This window comes from Ctenopharyngodon idella, chromosome 10, assembly GCF_019924925.1.
Source record: "Ctenopharyngodon idella isolate HZGC_01 chromosome 10, HZGC01, whole genome shotgun sequence".
Taxonomy (NCBI): Eukaryota; Metazoa; Chordata; class Actinopteri; order Cypriniformes; family Xenocyprididae; genus Ctenopharyngodon; species Ctenopharyngodon idella.
This window is the reverse complement of record NC_067229.1, coordinates 1225405-1247796: the sequence shown is the minus strand read 5'-3', so window position 1 is coordinate 1247796 and position 22392 is coordinate 1225405. Positions and strand designations below refer to the sequence as shown.

The following is a 22392-nucleotide window of genomic DNA, read 5'->3' as shown; positions in this document are numbered from 1 at the left end:
GCTAAAAGTTGTAGTGATGATTTCTTTTCCCAGAAAGAATGTGAAACATACTTATTGGTTATATAATTGATCAGTTTTTAAATATTTTTAAATTTAATTTATTTTACACACTTAAAGCAATATCGTATCGCATATCGAATATAGCATTTTTTTTTTCAATATCGCACAGCCCTAAAATTGACTAGCGCAAACTTAAGTAAATTGTGTTTCTCTAAATACTCTCCTCCCATAAATTTAGTGTCTGAAAGGCTAACTCCTAAAAATGCATATGCAATAAGGTCAGCCGGAAAAATTAATAATTTAAAAAAAAAATCCTGACAGTAGTTTTATAACACCAAAAGAGGGTTTGTGCTGATGTAAGCTGTTAGAAAATCAGGCCCTAAATCTGATGAACTGCTTTATATCCTTATTGTTCTTCAGCCTCATTAATGAAGGATCAGGAATAAACACCAACCTCTTTGTTCTTCAGTGTGTTTCATTCTGCAGTGTTCTGGATCTCTCATGTTCTCACTGTCCTTCAATAAACTCTGTCTTTGCAGATTTCAGCTCTTCCTGATGGTTTGATGCTCGTCTTTACTTGTAGGCTGATGGGAATATTCCAGTATTTATTGGTGAATTGCAGTGGGAGGAGCTTCACTGAAGGAGGAGGAGCAGATCTGACAAAATCAAGAAGAAATCACTTACTGAGTTTGTTTTTAATACTAATTCACACATTTTAAATATTTATGGTCACATATCTATCTAGTGAAGTAACTTTCAAATAAATGAATGCAGGCTTCAGACTGCGACCAAAATGGTTGCATATGCGACCATTTTTTGAGAAATTTGACAAGGTCGCATTTGTCGTCACACACTCAATCGGTGTATTAGATATAACTGTTAAATAAAGATCGTAAACTAATGAAGATGGAGAATGTGAGTGCTGTTTGATTTGTTCTCAGTGCTGCCTGTCAAAATAAAAGTTCGGCGTGCCATCAAAATAAAAGTCCGGCTTCAAACACAATGCCGATATTTTTAAAAAATGTACAATTGTACAGCTGTGAAGACAGTAAAAATATAATCAAACATTAAGAAACACACATGGTGTTTTTTTGATAGTTTTCATTTGAGATTAAAACATTTTGCAACATGAGGTTGCATGTCGTCTTTTTACATAAGTGCAAACCTAGTTTATGCATATTAAGACAACTATTCATCAGCATCAGTCCTGTTGCGACCAAGGTGCGACCAAATCATGTGCTGGTGAGAAAGCAACCAGTGGAAAAGTTAGTCTGCAGCCCTGTAATGGAAAAGTATCATACTTACTCACAAATTATATCTCCTTTATTTTTATGAATTTCATTAACATCTTTACTGACACATTTATAAGTATATTGGCAAAGAATTAAGGAGTACAACAATTAACAGACACCAATAAACAATGTAAGAATAAAAATAAAAGAATAAAACAGAATAATACATTTACAGATTTGCAAGAAACAAATAATGCACCAATTGAGTTTAACTTATTTTTGTTTATCATGTTTTATACGAAACATGGTTCATCACCGGTTATTTAAAGAAACACTGTTATGAAATGTACCTTTATCTTGTAGATGTCTCAATAGCTGATCTGAATGAGGTGAAAACAGGATCTACTGAAATGAAATGAGGCTTTTCAGCTGCTCTGATAATAGTGATGATCCAAAGACTATCAATACTCATTAAACAAGACATTCAGGATCAGCAGCAGATCATCTCACTTTATTCTAAGTATTTTAGTCAGGATATATGCTGAAAGCATATAAAAGTGTTCTAATATTACCATTATTTCATGATACAGAAAAATAGCAGTAATAATGAAGACAGAAACTAGTGACTTTGTAATTTGTCAATGTGAATTATATAAATATAATTTAAATCGAATATAATTCGATTCCCTAATAACTATATTCATAACAACAAAATAGCTCACTAACATCTTACCGTTTTGTATGTGAAGAGAAACTAGTTTTAGTTAACAGATACGCGGTGAAAAACATTCAGAAAACGACGTCTTAAAATGTTACTTAAACAACCGTGTAAACCGTTTATCACAGAGAACTGTTTACCTCAGAAGACTCAGGAAGCGCGCGAGTGGTGACGTCATCTCCGCGACAAAAAAATGAACGATAGACAAATAATACATAAAACGGTAAAATATCTATAAACAACATATTATACAAAAAAAAGGGTAAGACAGCCACCACATTCCATCTCAGTCATCATATTAAGGCATTTATCGAGAAATGTAAAACTAGAAAGCCCCAAAAGCAATCGTATTTCATGACTTTTGGATGTAACTAAAATCATGAAATTATTTATTTTTGATACAAAATGAAGAAGCAGACAATAAAAATGGACAACTAAAGTTCAATACTTGGTGCAGCAAATACAAAACATAAGTAAAAGTGGAAACAAATGAGACAGATTTCTTTTATTTGATTTTAAAACAATGAAAAACAAGTTAAAACTTCACTTCCTCTTTGAACTTTTGCCGTCTGGTCGGCAATACAGAACAGTTTCTTTCCTCAGGCAATCTATCTCATGAACAGTTAACGTCACCAATGGCGTGTGCAGTACACAATAATATTTATACATTTTTATTTATTTAACACACCATATCCATATTTACATTTTCTTACCTGTAACATACCTGCATCTATTTTTGTATATTATGTATCTTGTTTATTTTTATATACTGTTATTTCTTATTTACGCACTCTATATTTGTCGATCTTTATTATCTCTGTCTTGTCACTGTCATGTTGTTTGTGCTGTGGAAGCTTGTCACCAAAACAAATTCCTCTTATGTGTCAAAATACCTGACAATAAAGCTCTTTCTGATTCGGATTTATGGACTAACAAGAGAAAGAAAGAATTGAGAAAGCCCACACATTTACCCTCCCCTTGAAGAAATCAGGACAGTCTAAAGTGGACAAAAGATACAGGTATAAATGGGAATGTGTTTCCCTCCTCTAATTTTGATCCAATCAATGAAATGCATCTTAATACCAGGTGTAAACAGAGCCTTACAATCTTCTAGCTCTTCCTTGACCGTGTGACTGAAACCAAATGTGAGACATTTAAACTGACCAATCAGCAGATTACAGCTTCCTACATCGTACTAAAGGTGTGACAATTAGCAAACCTCAGATGTTCACACATCTAAGCCAACAGACCTTGATCACTATCAGCACTTCTGTGCCTTTACCAATCACAAAAGTACATTATAGAAGTGTACTTTTTTTTCACCTGGGTTGTGGTGAGAACAGGAAAACAAATGTCTTTGTTCATTTGCAACCCAAAAGAATGCAAAAACATTGAACTATATATTTTTCCATCACCATGTCCCTTTAGTTTTTGTGGTGAGAACTATTATTTGTTTGATTAGCTATGCAACTTCCTAAAATATTAACATTTTAACAATATGCAATAATATGCTGTAATTTTAACACTCTGCGTTTTTACACAAACTACACATCAAAATTATTGTAAGAAAATGACTTTAATATTGAAAAATACATTATTTAATTATTATAAATCTGTTTTTAAATCTGGCCAATACTGAGCTGGTGTGCTGACGTAGAATCTGGAAGCGCTGAATGTAAAGAATGTATGAGAATGACGAGAGAGACTAATTTGTTGAGTAAAGCCATTATTTTTGTTTAGTTTTTGCGCACAAAAAGTATTCTCGTCGCTTCATAACATTAAGGTTGAACCACTGTAGTCACGTTGACTATTTTAATGATGTCTTTAGTACTTTTAATGATATACATGTTTGTGTGTGTATTTATATATACATAATTATTATACACAGAACACACACATATACTACGTAAACACAGACTTTTGTTTTGCACAGACTTATACTTACAGCCCTATGTACCAATGTAACCCCTACTGTTCGAACCGCCTGCTCTAAGCGGGACTCAAACCCGGGTCGCTGGCATGGGTGTCGGGCGCTCTAACAAGGAGGCTAAATACTGCAGTCTCCAGTGTCAGTCGCTAGAGTGCCTCTTGAGATCAGGGGAGTGAGGTTTATGCGCACAACTCTTACCAGCCTACGTTCATTACAAGCGCAAACGCAATCCAGTGAAAGGCGGTAAAGAGTACAGCGCGTATCTCTGAAGGAGAGCTGTGAGGGCACGACTGACGCTGTACAACGTCTCCATTAATTTGCACATGAAGTAATTTAATGTTTATCATGAATCATGATTAATTGGATTCTTAGCATTTTAAATCTATTATTGACCAAAATCAACGATTTATGTTTCAAAAATACATGTTTTAGGATCAATGCATATGCATCATCAGATGTCACAATAGCTGATTGTGTCGATTTTGCTCAAGTCTGTTTACACCAATAAAATGGTCTTAATGTGGCAATTTATGGATCTGAAGACATCAGCATAATGAATGAAAACAGGATCTATTGACATGAAATAAAGAGGCTTTTCAGCTGCTCTGAGAATAGTGACGATCCATAGACTATCAATACTTATTAAAAAAGCCATTCAGGGTCAGGATGGGGTGTTGGGGCCAAATTCAGAGCTCGGAGCCCTCGGGCAGCACGCCAAATAGATATAATAAATAGAGTAAAGGTTATGCCTAAGTGAGAGCTCGCTAATAAGCATTTATAGAGAAATTTAAATCATGGAAAGCCCCAAAAGTAATCATATTTAATGCTTTTTAGATGTAACTAAAATTATGAAATGATTTATTCTTGAGCAGACAATAAAAGTTTAACACTTGGTGCAGCAAATACGAAAAGAACAAGTGGAAACAAATTAGAAAGATCTCACTCTTTATTGTCTAACCAGATACAGCATCTCAAGAGAATACAAGTGAAGAAGGCCAGTTGCAAACCTACATAAGAAAATCTGACATCTTACGCCTTAAGCGATGTGTTTTATAAGATGTGTTTTTCATTGTTGATTTGAAAACAACAATGAAAAACAAGTTAAAAACTGCTGGTCTTGAAGATGAACTTTATTTACTGTGACAAATTTAGATGATGTTTCTTTGTCCTGTCGCCCGTTGTGGCTGGTTAGGACAGACTAATAGGAAGAGATGCGCCGTTGCACTTGAAAGTGCTGAAACTGAAGATAAGCTAAGGCATGTAGTGAGGTAAAATCAAATGTAGCTTTCACGTGGTGTTTTCACTTGTAACTTTTATGAAACATGCATAGATCATGCTCCAGATTGATATGAGTCCAAAATCAACATCAAGGGCTAAACAAAAAGGCTCCCTTGGTTCCAAATGCTGATACTTTTAATTAGTTTATGCTATCACCACAGAATTTTTAATGCTATAATTTTAACATTGTCTGTTTTTACACAAACTACACCATGTCAAGTTATTTTAAGAAAATGACTTTAAAATTGAAAAATTTTATTTCTTAAAAACTACATTATATAATCAATATATATCTGTTTTTACTTGCTGTCTATTTATTTGATACATTTTGTTGTTGTTGTCGTTTTTGCAAGAAAACAACAAAATCACAGTCTTGTAAACTGTATTAAGACATGCCCAAAACTTTGGTAACATGGTTGCAGTATTTGTGAACCAGATGTAAAATAAACAAAATAAAACAGCTCAGAAAATACTTATTTTGACCTTCAGATATAAAAGTTTCTCAAACATCCTAGTTTAAAAAATTGCACCTGGTTCATATTTTTGCTGCTTTAATTATATCTCACAACTCTTAATATTTTTCTACTACAACAGATCTAAATCTGGTGAACTGCTTTATAATCTTATTGTTCTTCAGCCTCATTAATGAAGAATCAGGAATAAACACCAACCTCTTTGTTCTTCAGTATGTTTCATTCTGCAGTCTTCTGGATCTCTCATGTTCTCACTGTCCTTCAATAAACTCTGTCTTTGCAGATTTCAGATGGTTTGATGCTCGTCTTCACTTGTAGGCTGATGGGAATATTCCAGCATTTATTGGTGAATTGCAGTTGGAGGAGCTTCACTGAAGGAGGAGGAGCAGATCTGACAAAATCAAGAAGAAATCACTTACTGAGTTTGTTTTTTATACTAATTCACACATTTTAAGTATTTATGTTCACTTATCTAGTAAAGTAACTTTTAAGTAAATGAATGGAAGTGTCTTATATTAATTCACAAATTCTTTTTTATTTCTAAGAATTTCATCCACATACTTTATTCCTATATTTATCTTACCTCTCATTAGCATATTGGCAAAGAATTGTAGAAAAAAAATGTGTAAAACGAATAAAAGATAGCAAATATAAACAATGCAAGAATAAAGAGGAAAGAATAAAACTTAGAAAAACAAATTTGCAGATTTGCAAAAAACAAATGCACCAATTAAGTTTATGTTTTATATGAAGCATGGTTCATCACAGATTATTTAAATAAATGCTGTTATGTTACTTACCTATATATTGTATATCTTCACAATAGCTGATCGTGTTGTTTGCTCAGGACTGTTAACACCAATAAAATGATTTTAATGTGGCGATTTATGGATCTGAAGATATCAGCATAATGAATGAGGTGAAAACAGGATCTATTGACATGAAATAAAGAGGCTTTTCAGCTGCTCTGATAATAGTGATGATCCATATACTATCAATACTCATTAAACAAGACATTCAGGATCAGCAGCAGATCATCTCACTTTATTCTAAGTATTTGCTGCTAGAAACAGATTGTTTGAGTCAGAATATATGCTGAAAGGCTATAAAAGTGCTGTAATATCACTATTATTTCTCAAATGATACATAAAAAAATAGCAGTAATGTAAAGACAGACACTAATGACACACATCTTTATCAAACATTGTAATTTGTCCATATGAATCTAATTAGTTAAATTTCCTAATAACTACATTAATAACAAAGTAGTTTGCTAACATCTTAGTTACCATTTTGTATGTGAAGAGAAATAGGAAATGTTTTTTGTGAAGGAGAGGTTCAGACTTCAAAATTGTTGAATGAATAAAGAAACATGATCAGCATGATGGTGTAAAACTGTATATTTCTCGTCTATTACCAGCCACCGCTACCATCGACAGAAATAAGTGCAGTTAGAATAGCCAAATATGTGGCAGAGAATTGCTAGTTTTTGACTATATTGTGTTGCAATAGGAATCACTTAATACTGTTACAACACAGAAGGGGACAGCGACACAGGAATAGAGGTATAGGTGTTTATTGAACAACCAGAATGATGACAGAGTGCAGGTGAGTGAAGGCAGGTTATTACGTTGGCAGATATTGTTGAAGAACTGATACTTGTCTTGATTTTGCAGGATGGGCAGACGGATGACAGACTTGGAGCTTGAGCAGACACAGAGAAACTCACGGGAGACAACGAGGAGTCGAGGGAACACACAGGAGACAGGTAAGTATCTTCGGGGGAGTCTTTGAGGTAAGCAGACAAGTAAGACCATGTGCAAACGAGACCGGACAGTGACTGAGTGAGAGCGTGAGTCTTTTGTGCTGCTGTTGATGAGGGTGCTGATGGGCTGCAGGTGTGGGTGATTAGCACTCTGGTGATGACGTGCGCTGTGTGAGTGTAGAGCCTGGCGTGTCTGTGACATTACTCTCTCCCTCCACGGCCCGCTCCTGAGGGCCGTGGACCCCAACGTCGTCGTGGTCGGCCTCTGCTGGTCTCTCTGGGTGAGTGGCATGGAAAGTGTCAAGTAGGCTGGGGTCAAGTATATCATTCCTGGGGACCCATGAGCGCTCCTCGGGACCGTAGCCCTCCCAGTCTACGAGGTACTCTAGAAGACCACCCTGGCGCCGGGAGTCCAAGATGTCTCGTACTAGGTAAGCAGCTCCATCATCTACGATGAGAGGAAGGGGGGGTTCCTCAGCTGCGCCAGGCTCTGTGGGAACAGAAACGGAAGGATGGTGAGGTTTTAACAAAGAAACGTGGAATGTAGGGTGAATTTTATACTCAGGTGGGAGCTGGAGCTGGTAGGTGACGGGGTTGATCTGCCGAAGGATGGTGAAGGGGCCAATGAATCTGGGACTCAGTTTCCTACAGGGCAGGCGCATCCTGATGTCCAGCCCAGGGTGGCCAATGCCCAGTGATGTGTGAGATGCGTGAATGAGGGGAGTGCGCCGTGTCCGGGTGATGTAGAGCAAACCTGGGGGGCAACCCGGCGGAGCGTTGGTGGAGGCATTGGACTCGGGAAGTGTCTCCTCTTGTATGTATTCCTCTATGGCCTTCTCCTCCGGGATGGAAAGGGAATAGATCTTTCCTTTGGGCACTGGCTCACCTGGAAGCAGATCAATGGCGCAGTCCCATGGCCGGTGTGGAGGCAGCGTGGAGGCTTTCTCGGGGCAGAAGACATCGCTAAAGTGGGAGTAACACTGGGGAATGTCCACGGAGCGGTTCTCTAGGGGACTTTCAATGGACCTAGCACAGACTGGTAAATCTTCAGAACAAGGAGAGCTTGGGATGGGAAGTTCAGGAAAACAGTCCAGGAAGCAGTTGTCACCCCACTTCAGGATTTCCCCAGTCTTCCAGGAAATGGCGGGGTTATGCTGCTCCAACCACGGGCGCCCTAAAATCACGTCAGAGGTGGACTCCTCCAGAACCAGCAGATGGAGTTGTTCAACGTGAAAGATGCCGACTTGAAGTTGGATAGGACCAGCACTGAGACGTACTTGTCTTCGGCTGAGGGGCTTTCCAGTCACCGAGTGGATCTGGTAAGTTGACGGCATGGCTGTTGTCTTGAGGTTGAGCTGGCGGCAGAGGGCGCTGGAGATGAAGTTGCCGGCTGATCCAGAATCGAGGAGGGCACTAACTGGAAGAGAAACCGGCAGCAGTAAGGTTTATAATAGTGGTGAGTGGTTTCATCTTATTGATCGAGGGAATAATTACACTCACCATGGGACGAGCTGGGCGAGTGGGGCACTCAGAGATGTAATGCCCAGATAAGCCACAATATAAACATAAATTCTGGGTCAGCCGTCTCTGCCGCTCAGCCGTAGACAGACGAGGGTTTTCAACTTGCATGGGTTCGTTGGCTGGTTCTGGGGAGCTGACGGATTCTGGTCGGCGGAGTGAAGATGGAAACAACGGCTGGCCCTGGTGCTCTTCGAGACACGACTGCATACGAGTGGCGAATCTGATGGAGAGTTGAATGAAATGTTCGAGCCCGATGGAATCCTCGTATGCAGCGAGATGCAACCGCACGCGTGGATCCAGTCCTTGTCGATATGTGGTGATGAGGGCCTGTTCGTTCCATCTGCTAGAGGCAGCAAGGGTTCTGAACTGGAGAGCATAGTCATTAACGGACATTGAACCTTGTTTCAACTGGTATAATTGCTCACCGATCGATGAATCCCAAGCCAGTCTTCCAAAAACGTCCTTGAAGTGAGTGATGAAACTGGAGAGAGACTGGGTAATGGGATTTTTCTGCGACCACAGCGGTTCAGCCCAGCGAAGTGCCTTGCCATCTAGCTGAGAGATTATAAATGCGATCTTAGCGCGGTCATTGGGGTACAGGTGTGGTTGCATCTCCAGGACCAGCGAACACTGCAGGAGGAATCCGTTGCAATCCTCTGCCGAACCAGAGAAGGGCGCCGGTTTGGCCATGGGACTGGCAACGGCAGGCGGTGAAGAAGAATCGGCAGTGGATGCGGAAGTGCTCGCTGGAGAAGATGCGGGTGGAGTGACGGTGAGTGCTTGGCGCAGTGCGTCCACGAGCTCTTGGAATGGGTCCAGGGTGCTCATACTGGTGTTCAGCGGTGTTGGTCCAGTCTTCTGTTACAACACAGAAGGGGACAGCGACACAGGAATAGAGGTATAGGTGTTTATTGAACAACCAGAATGATGACAGAGTGCAGGTGAGTGAAGACAGGTTAATACATAGGCAGATATTGTTGAAGAACTGATACTTGTCTTGATTTTGCAGGATGGGCAGACGGATGACAGACTTGGAGTTTGAGGAGACAACGAGGAGTCGAGGGAACACACAGGAGACAGGCAAGTATCTTCGGGGGAGTTCTTGAGGTAAGCAGACAGGTAAGACCATGTGCAAACGAGACCGGACAGTGACTGAGTGAGAGAGTGAGTCTTTTGTGCTGCTGTTGATGAGGGTGCTGATGGGCTGCAGGTGCGGGTGATTAGCACTCTGGTGACGACGTGTGCTGTGTCTGTGTGAGTGTAGAGCCTGGCGTGTCTGTGACAAATACTGAATCAAAACTTGTTAGTTATATTATTTATAACTAAAAGAGTTTAATAACAGTATTTAGTTTATAGTTACACTTGACATGGGGACAAATTACATGTAAATTTTAAAAATGTAATAAAATCAAGAATCTGTGATTTGTTCATTCTCTTTAACCTTTATTTAAAAAGAAGTACAAAAGTACAAAGAAAAGATTTTCAAAGTTTTCACTGAGCAACTTAAGTGTATTTTGCAAATATAAACAAATTTTGATGGCTGCAACACATTCCAAAAAAGTTGGGACAGAGGCAAAAGAAAAGTGAAAGACTATAGAATATCAAGTTAAATGGTTTTGAAACAGTCTCTTTTTACAAAAAAAAAAACATTGTTTTTTGTATGCCTGCATAGAGAAGATGTTTCAGTGAAACTTTTCCCACATGCAGTGCAGTGATATGGTTTCTCTCCAGTGTGAATCCTCCCATGTGTTTTCAGATGTCCTGACCACTTGAATCTCTTGTCGCAGTGTGAACACTTGTAAGGTTTCTCTCCAGTGTGGTTCCTCTGGTGTGCTTTCAGGACTCCTGAACAATACAATCTTTTGTCGCAGTATGAACACTTGTAAGGTTTCTCTCCGGTGCGATTTTTCTGGTGCCGTTTCAAGTCTCCAATTGTAATAAAACTCTTCCCACACTCAAAGCACACATATGCCTTTTCACCAGTATGTATTTTCTGATGAACTTTTAAATTTTGCAGATGTGTAAAACTCTTTCCTCATAAAAAACATGAATGTGGTTTCTCCTGTGAATGAACTGTCAGGTGGATCTTCAGGCCTGAAGCCCTCAAAAATGTTTTGCCACATTGATCACATGTGAACAGTTTCTCTCCAATGTGGATTTTCATGTGTTCCTTAAAGTTCCCTTGTAGTACAAAACTCTTCCCACACTGATCACTTTCCACACACGGTTTCTCTCCAGTGTGGATCATCATGTGAATTTTGAGACTCTTTATCAATGTGAAACTTTTTCCACACTGAAGGCAGGTGAAACATTTCTTGTCTCTTCTTTTTGTTAAAGAAACACTTTCAGTCTGTGAGCAAGTTTTTTCATCAACTTTGATGTTTCTCCTCCTTTTCACTCTCCTCATTTTTCATTATCATGTCTGTAATCAAAGTAAAAAAAGTTTAATTTTAAATAAATAAAAAAACATCAGAGAGAAATATATAATGTACATAATGAGAAATATATGTATATATACATAAATGCGTACACACTGTATAGTGTTGTCACGGTACCAAATTTTCAGTAGTCGTTACCAATCCCATTAAAATTTTACGGTTCTCGGTACCAATTTTGTGTGTATATACAGCTGCAAGAAAAAGTATGTGAACCACTTGCAGAATCTCTGAATATGTGAATAATTTTAACAAAATAAGAGCGATCATAAAAAATGCATGTCAGTTTTTATTTAGTACTGTCCTGAGTAAGACATTCTACATAAAAGATGTTTATATATAATCGACAAGAAAAAAATAGTTGAATTTATTAAAATGGCCCTGTTGAAAAGTTTATGAACCATTGGTTCTTAATACTGTGTCGTTACCTGGATGATCCACGACTGTTTTTACATTTTGTGATGGTTGTTCTTGAGTCCCTTGTTTGTCCTGAACAGTTAAACTGCCCAATGTTCTTCAGAAATATCCTGCAGGTTGCACAGATTGTACAGTTTTCAGGGATTTTTTGCATATTTAACCCTTTCCAGCAGTGACTGATTTTGAGATCCATCTTTTCACACTGAAGACAACTGAGGGACTCAAACACAACTATTAGAAAAGGTTCAAACATTCACTGATGCTCCAGAAGGAAACACAATGCATTAAGAGCCGGGGGGGTGAAACTTTTTGAATTTGAAGATCAAGCTAAATTGTACTTAACTTGTCTTTCGGGAAACATGCAAGTATCTTCTGTTGCTTCCAAAGAGCAGTACTAAATGAAAAAAAATGTATTTATACAAAATAAGAAAAATTTGGACATCTTCATCAAAAGTTTTCAGCCCCCGACTCTTAACGCATTGTTTCCTTCTGGAGCATCAGTGAATGTTTGAACCTTTTTTAATAGTTGCGTTAGAGGGAGTTGAGCTCCCTCGCGGGAGCTTCCAGGACAATTTGGAGTGGATGTTCGTCCACAATAGATCCCCCTTCACCATCGTGGAGTGTGAGTAGAAAGTCTGTGAACCAGTCGTCATGGCCGCCATCCAAGAGTCTCGTCCAGTCATGGCCGCCATTCCAGAGTCTCGTCCCGTCATGGCTGCCATTCCATGGTCTCATCCCGTCATGGTTGCCATGCCTGAGCCTGTTCCCATGAGAAAATTGCCTGAGCCTGTTTCTGTGAGAGAATTTCCTGAGCCTGATTCCATTAAAGAAGTTTCTGAGCCAGTTCCTGTGAGAGAAATCCCAGAGCCCATTCCTGCCCTTGAGTCAGCTCAGGATAATGAAGCACTGATCATTATGGCCACAGCCATGTTATGTGTGTGGGCTACACACATGTGGGCTCCAGCCTCTGACTATCGTCCAGTGAAGGCTTCAGCCCCTGACTATAGTCCAGTGAAGGCTCCATCCCCAGACTATCATCCAGAGAGGGCTCCTGTCCCCATCCAGAGTCCAGAGAGGGCTCCTGTCCCCATCCAGAGTCCAGAGAGGACTCCAGCCCAAAAGCCTGTTCCAGAGTTCATCCTAAATGTCCGTGGTCATTGTGGCCGAGCTCCGCGCTGCCGCTTGAACTTGAGGCATCTATACAGAGATCTGTCACGCCACATTAAAGAGCGTCAAAACGGCATTTTCTGTTCGAATTTCATGATAAAATGGACAGAAGATGATACTTTATTTCTTATCGACCTTGTTCGCTTGTTGCAATGTAATGCATTCGGTACACATGTGCAGCGTACCGGAAGTCCTGTACTGTTCTTTGGGGAGGAATTTCATCTTTGAGTTGATCTGAATACATTGAAACTGCTGGTCTTTTAGATGATGCTTCTTTGTCCTGTCGCTCGTTGTGGCTGATTAGGACAGACTAATAGGGAAGAGATGCAGCTTCACACTTGAAAGTGCTGAAACTAAAGAAAAGCTACTTAATGTGAGTTTTGGCATGACTGTGTAGATTAGATGAATGAGTGAAACTCTTCCCACATGCAATGCAGTGATACGGTTTCTCTCCAGTGTGGATCCTCTCATGTGTTTTCAGGACTCCTGAATCACTGAATCTCTTGTCACAGTGTGAACACTTGTAAGGTTTCTCTCCAGTATGGATCCTCTCATGTGTTTTCAGAAGGTCTGACCGACTGAATCTCTTCTCGCAGTGTGAACACTTGTATGGTTTCTCTCCAGTGTGGATCATCTCGTGTTTTTTCAGGTCTCCTGAATGAATGAACCTCTTGTCGCAGTGTGAACACTTGTAAGGTTTCTCTCCAGTGTGTATCCTCTCATGGTTTTTCAAGGATCCTGACTGTCTGAACCTCTTGTCACAGTGTGAACACTTGTAAGGTTTCTCTCCAGTGTGGATCCTCTCATGTTTTTTCAGGGATCCTGACTGTCTAAACCTCTTGTCACAGTGTGAACAATTGTAAGGTTTCTCTCCAGTGTGGATCCTCTCGTGTTTTTTCAGGTGTCCTGACCAACGGAATCTCTTGTCGCAGTGTGAACACTTGTAAGGTTTCTCTCCAGTGTGAATCCTCTCATGTAGTTTCAGGGCTCCTGAATGAATGAATGTCTTGTCGCAGTGTGAACACTTGTAAGGTTTCTCTCCAGTGTGGATCCTCTCGTGTTTTTTCAGGGATCCTGACTGTCTGAACGTCTTGTCACAGTGTGAACACTTGTAAGGTTTCTCTCCAGTGTGGATCCTCTTGTGTGATTTCAGATATCCTGACTCACTGAATCTCTTGTCGCAGTGTGAACACTTGTATGGTTTCTCTCCAGTGTGAATCATCTTGTGTTTTTTCAGGTCTCCTGAATGAATGAATCTCTTGTCGCAGTGTGAACACATGTAAGGTTTCTCTCCAGTGTGGATCCTCTCGTGTTTTTTCAGGGATCCTGACTGTCTGAACCTCTTGTCACAGTGTGAACACTTGTAAGGTTTCTCGCCAGTGTGGATCCTCTCGTGTTTTTTCAGGGATCCTGACTGTCTGAACCTCTTGTCACAGTGTGAACACTTGTAAGGTTTCTCTCCAGTGTGGATCCTCTCGTGTGTTTTCAGATGTCCTGACCAACTGAATCTCTTGTCGCAGTGTGAACAGATGTAAGGTTTCTCTCCAGTGTGGATCCTCTCATGCAGTTTCAGGGCTCCTGACTGACTGAATCTCTTGTCGCAGTGTGAACACTTGTAAGGTTTCTCTCCAGTGTGAATCATCTCGTGTTTTTTCAGGGATCCTGACTGACTGAATCTCTTGTCGCAGTGTGAACACTTGTAAGGTTTCTCTTCAGTGTGAATCATCTCGTGTATTTTCAGGACTCCTGAATCACTGAATCTCTTGTCACAGTGTGAACACTTGTAAGGTTTCTCTCCAGTGTGGATCCTCTCGTGGGTTTTCATATGTCCTGACCGACTGAATGTCTTGTTGCAGTGTGAACACTTGTAAGGTTTCTCTCCAGTGTGGATCCTCTCATGTTTTTTCAGGGATCCTGACTGTCTGAACCTCTTGTCACAGTGTGAACACTTGTAAGGTTTCTCTCCAGTGTGGATCCTCTCATGTGTTTTCAGATGTCCTGACCAACTAAATCTCTTTTCGCAGTGTGAACACATGTAAGGTTTCTCTCCAGTGTGGATCCTCTCATGTAGTTTCAGGGCTCCTGACCAACTGAATCTCTTGTCGCAGTGTGAACACATATAAGGTTTCTCTCCAGTGTGAATCATCTCGTGTTTTTTCAGGGCTCCTGACTGACTGAATCTCTTGTCACAGTGTGAACACTTGTAAGGTTTCTCTCCAGTGTGAATCATCTCATGCGTTTTCAGGACTCCTGAATCACTGAATCTCTTGTCGCAGAGTGAACACACGTAAGGTTTCTCTCCAGTGTGAATCATCTCATGTTTTTTCAGGGCTCCTGACCGACTGAATCTCTTGTTGCAGTGTGAACACATGTAAGGTTTCTCTCCATGGTGAATCATCTTGTGTTTTTTCAGGTCTCCTGAATGACTGAATGTCTTGTCGCAATGTGGACACATGTAAGGTTTCTCTCTAGTGTGGATCCTCTCATGTAGTTTCAGGGCTCCTGACCAACTGAATCTCTTGTCGCAGTGTGAACACATGTAAGGTTTCTCTCCAGTGTGGATCCTCTCATGTAGTTTCAGGGCTCCTGACCAACTGAATCTCTTGTCGCAGTGTGAACACTTGTAAGGTTTCTCTCCAGTGTGGATCCTCTCATGTAGTTTCAGGGCTCCTGACCAACTGAATCTCTTGTCGCAGTGTGAACACATGTAAGGTTTCTCTCCAGTGTGGATCCTCTCATGTAGTTTCAGGGCTCCTGACCAACTGAATCTCTTGTCGCAGTGTGAACACTTGTAAGGTTTCTCTCCAGTGTGGATCCTCTCGTGTTTTTTCAGGGATCCTGACTGTCTGAACCTCTTGTCACAGTGTGAACACTTGTAAGGTTTCTCTCCAGTGTGGATCCTCTCGTGTGTTTTCAGATGTCCTGACCAGCTGAATCTCTTGTCGCAGTGTGAACACATGTAAGGTTTCTCTCCAGTGTGAATCATCTTGTGTTTTTTCAGGGCTCCTGACTGACTGAATCTCTTGTCGCAGTGTGAACACTTGTAAGGTTTCTCTCCAGTGTGAATCAACTCGTGCATTTTCAGGACTCCTGAATCACTGAATCTCTTGTCGCAGTGTGAACACTTGTAAGGTTTCTCTCCAGTGTGGATCCTCTCATGTGTTTTCAGATGTCCTGACCGACTGAATCTCTTGTTGCAGTGTGAACACTTGTAAGATTTCTCTCCAGTGTGAATTCTCTGGTGCAGTTTCAAATGTCCAGCTGTAATAAAAGTCTTCTCACACTCAAAGCACATATGATTTCTTACACCATTGTGTATTTTCTGATGTTCTTTTAATCTTTGCAGCACTGAAAAACTCTTTCCACACAAAGAACATGAATGTGGTTTCTCCTGTGAATGAACTGTCAGGTGTCTCTTCAGGTCTGAAGCCCTCAAAAATGTTTCGCCACATTGATCACATTCATGCAATTTCTCTCCAGTGTGGATGATCATGTGATGGGTAAGGTTTCCTTGTTGTGTGAAACTCTTCCCACACTGATCACATGTGAACAGTTTCTCTCCAGTGTGGACCCTCATGTGAACCTCGAGATTTCTTTTGCATGTGAAACTCTTTCCACACAGACTGCAGGTTAAATATTTTTGAGAGCTTTGATGTTTCTCCACTTCATTCACTTCTTCATTCTCCTCATTCTCATCCATCAGGTCTGAAATTAAAGCTAAAAAGTACTCAGTAAATCAATAAAACAGAAAAATATGAAGTGAAAAAATATATAAAACCCTGCTGTAATAGCACAAAGTATTGAGCTGTGTTCAAACAACTGTTATACAATATTATGATGATTTTGATCCATGGAAATTTACATGAAAGGGGTACAATGATGTACTAGAATTTTTTTTTTCATTAGAAGCACAAATCTATAGAGGTCCTAAAATAGGGACATTATGATGGGAGTAGACTTGTGCCGATATTCGGTGATACGATATATCACGATAATGAATATGCACAATATTGTTATTGTGGGCACTTCAAAATACTGTGAATAATTGTTTATTACGAATTATTCAAATTTTTATAATACATTTTAAGAATACTTTCCCCATCAACCATATAAAATGCACAACACCGCTATGCTGCATCAAAGGGACACACGCACTCAGATGTAAACAAGCCCGACATGCATGAGAAGCACATGGCAGAGCGTGTGAAGGAGACATGCTGAATGAAAGTGCATGTTCACTCTCTGAACAGCAGAGGGCGCTGCTGGAACAGCAGAAATGCTGCGGTTACCCCGGAAACCCCGTAAACAAAGCTAAAAATAATACCTTCTGTAACAAATGTAGCTGTTGCTTATTCTTAATCTTAGTTAATGCATTAACTAACATTAAATAATGAGAAATTTAATTATAAAGTGTGACCTGTTTTTCTTTATAATTTTTTGTGTATTGTGTTATTGTATTTAAATGTTCAGAGTTATTTTTGTTATAAGAAAAAGAGTTCTTAAACCTATTATACTAGGACAACACTTTTTTTGCAACTTATTTCAATATCGTGATAATACCGTATACCGTGATAAAACCTTCAGCAGTTATCGCAACATGAAAATTTGATACTGTCAAATGCCTAGATGGGAGGAAAAATAATATTTCAATGCTTTTGTGTTCCCACGACAAACTTCACATTCGAATGCAAAATGTTTTATGTTCCTGCAAGAAATTTTGCATTCATTCACAAAACCTTAAGAGATCTTTGCAAGAGAACAAAAAGTTTCTCGAGGGAACACAAATGTTTTTGCAAGGGAGATGAAAGGCCAGCCTCAGGCAGAGGTTCAGGCTTTAGGATTGTTGAATGAATAAAGAAATATCAGCATGATGGTGTAAAACTGTATATTTCTGTATATAACTGTCTGTTACCACCCACTGCTATCAACGACAGAAATAAGCGCAGTTAGAATAGCAAAATATGTGGGAGATAGTGATGTTACATTCGTGAACGAATCGTTCTTTTTGAACGAATCCTTTAGGTGAATATATCGTTCTCGTTCACGTTATCCATTGACTCATATTTCTCGTTCACTGAAATCTCTCCTCCAGAGCAGCGCGGCACTATTAGCAGCTCTGTGACTGTTTCAACCTATCAAAGAATGACTAAACCTCGAGCCAATAGCCTTCGAGTATGAGATGTGATGGTGCATGTGATTTGTTGAATGTAGTGAATGAATACGCCCTTCACTGACCGAGATGCTTTTGAATCTGAACAAGAGAGATCTTGTTCGTGAACGAGTTGAACGAATTCTGGTACATGAATGAGTTGAACGAACTGTCATTCGTGAATGAAATTAACCATGTTGAACAATAATGATAGCGAACAGTAGAGTTTGGCTCGTGTAGTTTGGTAGTGCACAGCATAAATGAGTACACCCCCTCTGAAACTTCTGAAAGTCAGCAATTACTCAATACTTAGAAGACATGTTAGGGTTCTTTAGAGATATAATGTTCCAGCAAGTCTGCTTAATCAATTACCAAAGAAGCATGTCAAAATTATTCAGGAAAATAAGATTTTCGTATCAAGGTGATAAAATGTTGTGTAGCAAAAATGAGTACACCCTCCTAAAAGTTACTAAATAAAACTTAATAAAAAAATTCTGGTGTAAGTTTAAGGCAATGTTTGATCAACAGGTAAGTATGTTGAACCAAAACATTTAAAGAGAAGTCTTGACAATTAAAAGTGTTATATAGCCCACTGAATCATTCTCAGACTTAATACTGACAACAATGGAAGCACTTGGGAGAGAACTGTCAGGAGACTTATTTCTTAGCACAAAAGAGGACAGTTGTACAAGAGGATTACCAAATCATTGTTTTAAGTGTGAAAATATAGCAAAACTAACACAGTAATTCCAAAACAATGGACTTGTGACAATAATCAGGCCTTCATTTTAAGCTTTCATTTAGTGATGAGGGATTTTTTTGCTAGACAAAGAGCAGGAGAAGCGAGTGTCTCAGAGCCAGCAAAAGCTATGAAAAGACTGACTGTTTATCTCACAGCGTTAGATGCAGCCTGCAGAAATGACATGCATGGTTGTTGTTCTCACTGGATCTACCTACTGTAGCCAAAGCACAATAAAGTCATTTAGCCATTTACAAAATATAGATTCTGGGAATCCATACTCTGGTCTCATGAGACCAAATCAATAATTTTGGATCTAACAGCAGCCACAATGTTATGGTGTTGCTAGAGGAGGAGTACAGTGAGAAGTGCCTGGTTCCCACAGTAAAGTTCAGTGGTAGTAAAGCTCTTATATAGTGATATATATGAGTGCTGAAGGTGTGAGGGAGTTGTGCTTTATCAATGCTGTCATGAATTCCCACACCACTGTGTAATTTAATACACAAACTTGAAACAGAAAATGTTACCCTTTCCTCATTCCCTGCATTGTTGGGCATTTTTTTCAACGTGACAATGAGGATATGCATTCTCCTAAGCTGAAAAACGTTCTGTGGACATGTATTGCACTCAATCTTAACACTCTTGAGAGCCTGTGGGGGATTCTGTAGAGATGAGTTGAGCAACACTCCCCATAAATATGAATATACAAATTTGAATATATAAACTAGCGTATGTGCACACTTAGCTCAAACCAAGTTAAAAAAAAGACCAAAAAAAGACAATGTTAGTTTCTCTTTGTTACATTTAACCATCAGCTTGCGTTATTACACTGTTTTCATTACAATGGTAAAGTGTAAATTTCTTTCTTTGTTGCAAATACAGTGCACAGCATAAATGAGTACACCCCCTCTGAACAAATACAAAAGATGTATTTTCTTTATGATCACTAATACAATTCATGGACAAATGGCAAAACTAAAATGTATTAAACATATACATAATAAAAACTGAGATATATGTCATTAATAGCCGTAAATTAGCCAATTTTGTTTAAATTAAGGATTGCAGAAATGAGTACACCCTAGATTTAATTCAACAAATGTATAATATTCTATGCCCTCCATAATTTTGAATATACTGCTCTGACCCTTCTTGGCACGGAGTGTACAAGTTCATGACAAATTGTCACATCTGTCCTGTTTAACTCCTGGATGATGAGCTCCTTAAATGCCCTGATCTTTAATGGGAAGTGTTGCTCAACTCGTCTCTACAGAATCCCCCACAGGCGCTCAAGAGTGTTAAGATTGAGTGCAAAACATGTCCACAGAAGGTTTTTCAGCTTAGGAGAATGCATATCCTCATTGTCATGTTGAAAAAATGCCCAACAATGCAGGGAATGAGGAAAGGGTAACATCTTCTGTTTGCATATTAAATTACACAGTGGTGTGGGAATTCATGACAGCATTGATAAAGCACAACTCGCTCACACCTTCAGCACTCATACATCCCTATATAAGAGCTTTACTACCACTGAACTTGTGTTGGCTGATGAGTGAAAAAGTTAATCACAGTTTAAGTTTATAGGCATGTTTTGTTATCAGATAAAAATGTATCTGCCTCAATTGAGCACATACATTTTTATGCGCATTTTTAGAATTGATCCGCAACTTGGCGTCTCTATCCAGCGTTTTTTAATGCTATATCCCAAAATGCACATAAAAACAGGTGGATGGAAACAGTCACCATCAATCACTCATTCTGATATTTGATTATCCTACAAAAAACCTACTAGTAACAATTTTTAAATGTACATTTTACTAGCTTTAACCTAAAACCTTTTCTACACCATGATGGTAAGACAAGACGATAATCTCAAACCATCTCAAACTGCACTCATCGATCACAAGAATTCAACCATTACCAATTTCTTCTTTAAATTCATGAGAAAAACTCTTCAGTTACTTACAATTTCCTTCTTGTGCTAAATCTCCAACCCTGTTACCCATCTTGGCAAAGTTTGTTTACCTAGCATTGAAATGTAATATAAAATAGCTCATAATATTTAGTTTGACCTGGTGCTGACAATTAAAAATTTGTTTAAAATGTTCAGTTTCAGGTCCTATATTTTTGTACCCAGCTCATAGAAAGTGCAATTATATTTTTTAATTATTCAGAATCAAGAATAAACACCAACCTCTTTGTTCTTCAGTATCTTCATGTTTCATTCTGCATGATTCTTCTGGATCTCTCAGCTTCTGCCAGCACAAAGACGATATTAAGACTAGGTTTTGATACGGATTTCATTATTCGATTTAGATTTCAATTCATTTGCACGTGTCAATTTTCTAGGAAAACACATCCTTGTTGAAACTAAACAATTAACAATCCCATTCTGAACTAAGAAGCTATAAACAATAAATGACTTACTGCTACGTGTTGATCCGATCGGTCACGTTACATTACAAGGACATTTTTTTAATCATTAAAATAATACCAAAATTAATGCTTATTTTGAATGTGTGACGCTTTACAAATGATGTTAAAGTTTTATTTACGCATAAACGAAAAAAAAAAAAAAAAAAACATGGACTGACCCTGCGATTTAATCTAAATCGAGCTCGTTCAAATGAAGATCGCGATGCGAAAGAAAATGTTTACTTTTACCAACCTTAGATGATGAACCAGTCTTTGGAGCGCACAGTTCCTCATTCCTTTTCCTTTTGTGAAGTGTTGCCAGATTGGAAATGTCTTACCAGAAGCTCAAAATCGTTTCTGGAAGACAATTATCGTACACGAGTTTTTAGTATAGGTAAATTAACTAAATTAATAACTAATGATTTTTACAACGTATCGAATCAATACTGAACTTACTTAAGCTGGACAATCACACTATTTTAGCTGCTACAGCCAAAATTATGTTCCCTCTATCTCTGTAAATACTTTGACACAATCTGCATTGTAAAAAGCGCTATATAAATAAAGGTGACTTGACGAGTCAAACGTACAGAATACAGCTATTTATCTAGACCAACAAACTTTTTGACATGACCTGCAAATTACCGAAATAGATAAATAACTAGGCGTACCTTAAACAACTGACCTAAAAGCGCTGCGGCAGGAACGTTAACTTGTGCTCGTGAGAGAGAGTAATTCTCCACTATGATTGGTCGAGAAGACGTAACGTGAGATGAGATGGAATGCCTAACAACGTTCACATTCTCCTTACAATCATGACATAGAGGATCCACAGCTAGATCAAAAGTAAAAAAAAATATAAGCCGATTATAACGACCATCTGAAGTGTCACAAAATTCTAAAATTATCTTACATAATGGGATTTTTTCATTATTGATCGTACAGAGGTCTAAATTATCGTACAAATACGATAATTATCGTACGTCTGGCAACACTGCTTAGGGTGCATTGTCGCCACCTGCTGGACTGGAGAGTAGAAAAAGTTTTTTTGTTTTTTTTTTTAAATAGGGCAAATATGCATTTATAAAATCATAAATAATGCAATTAAATGAAAGTTAAATATTCTATCATTTTAGATTAATGCATACAAATC

At 38.9% G+C, this 22392-nt stretch overlaps 2 protein-coding genes across 8 annotated transcripts in view; both read right to left on the bottom strand.

The window, feature by feature from the left end:
• The window catches only part of LOC127521144 (gastrula zinc finger protein XlCGF57.1-like), a 35096-nt gene extending 34440 nt beyond the window's left edge, over positions 1-656 (bottom strand). For all 3 annotated transcript variants that reach the window (XM_051910188.1, XM_051910186.1, XM_051910187.1), the window contains exon 1: positions 455-656. In XM_051910188.1, coding sequence (XP_051766148.1) covers positions 455-503 — 49 coding nt within the window. In that variant the 5' untranslated portion in view covers positions 504-656. The remainder of the gene's footprint in view (positions 1-454) is intronic.
• A 10555-nt stretch (positions 657-11211) lies between these two features.
• On the bottom strand, positions 11212-21741 carry LOC127521136 (zinc finger protein 208-like). 5 transcript variants are annotated; one of them, XR_007932283.1, is made up of 4 exons: positions 21493-21551; positions 21019-21079; positions 11781-16653; positions 11212-11339 (listed from the first exon to the last, which is right to left on the bottom strand). XR_007932283.1 is itself a non-coding variant. In XM_051910093.1 (4 exons), exons 3-4 carry the CDS (start codon positions 21047-21049, stop codon positions 13301-13303), a joined length of 3384 nt encoding a protein of 1127 aa, XP_051766053.1. In that variant the 5' UTR covers positions 21050-21076; positions 21493-21596; positions 21696-21741; the 3' UTR covers positions 11346-13300. The 5 variants fall into 5 exon arrangements, 3 of the variants coding, with proteins under 3 accessions (XP_051766053.1, XP_051766052.1, XP_051766054.1); XR_007932284.1 differs by lacking the exon at positions 11212-11339 and adding an exon at positions 11346-11546; XM_051910093.1 differs by lacking the exon at positions 11212-11339 and adding an exon at positions 21696-21741 and having other exon boundaries at positions 11346-16653; positions 21019-21076; positions 21493-21596.
• Positions 21742-22392: the final 651 nt, after the last annotated feature.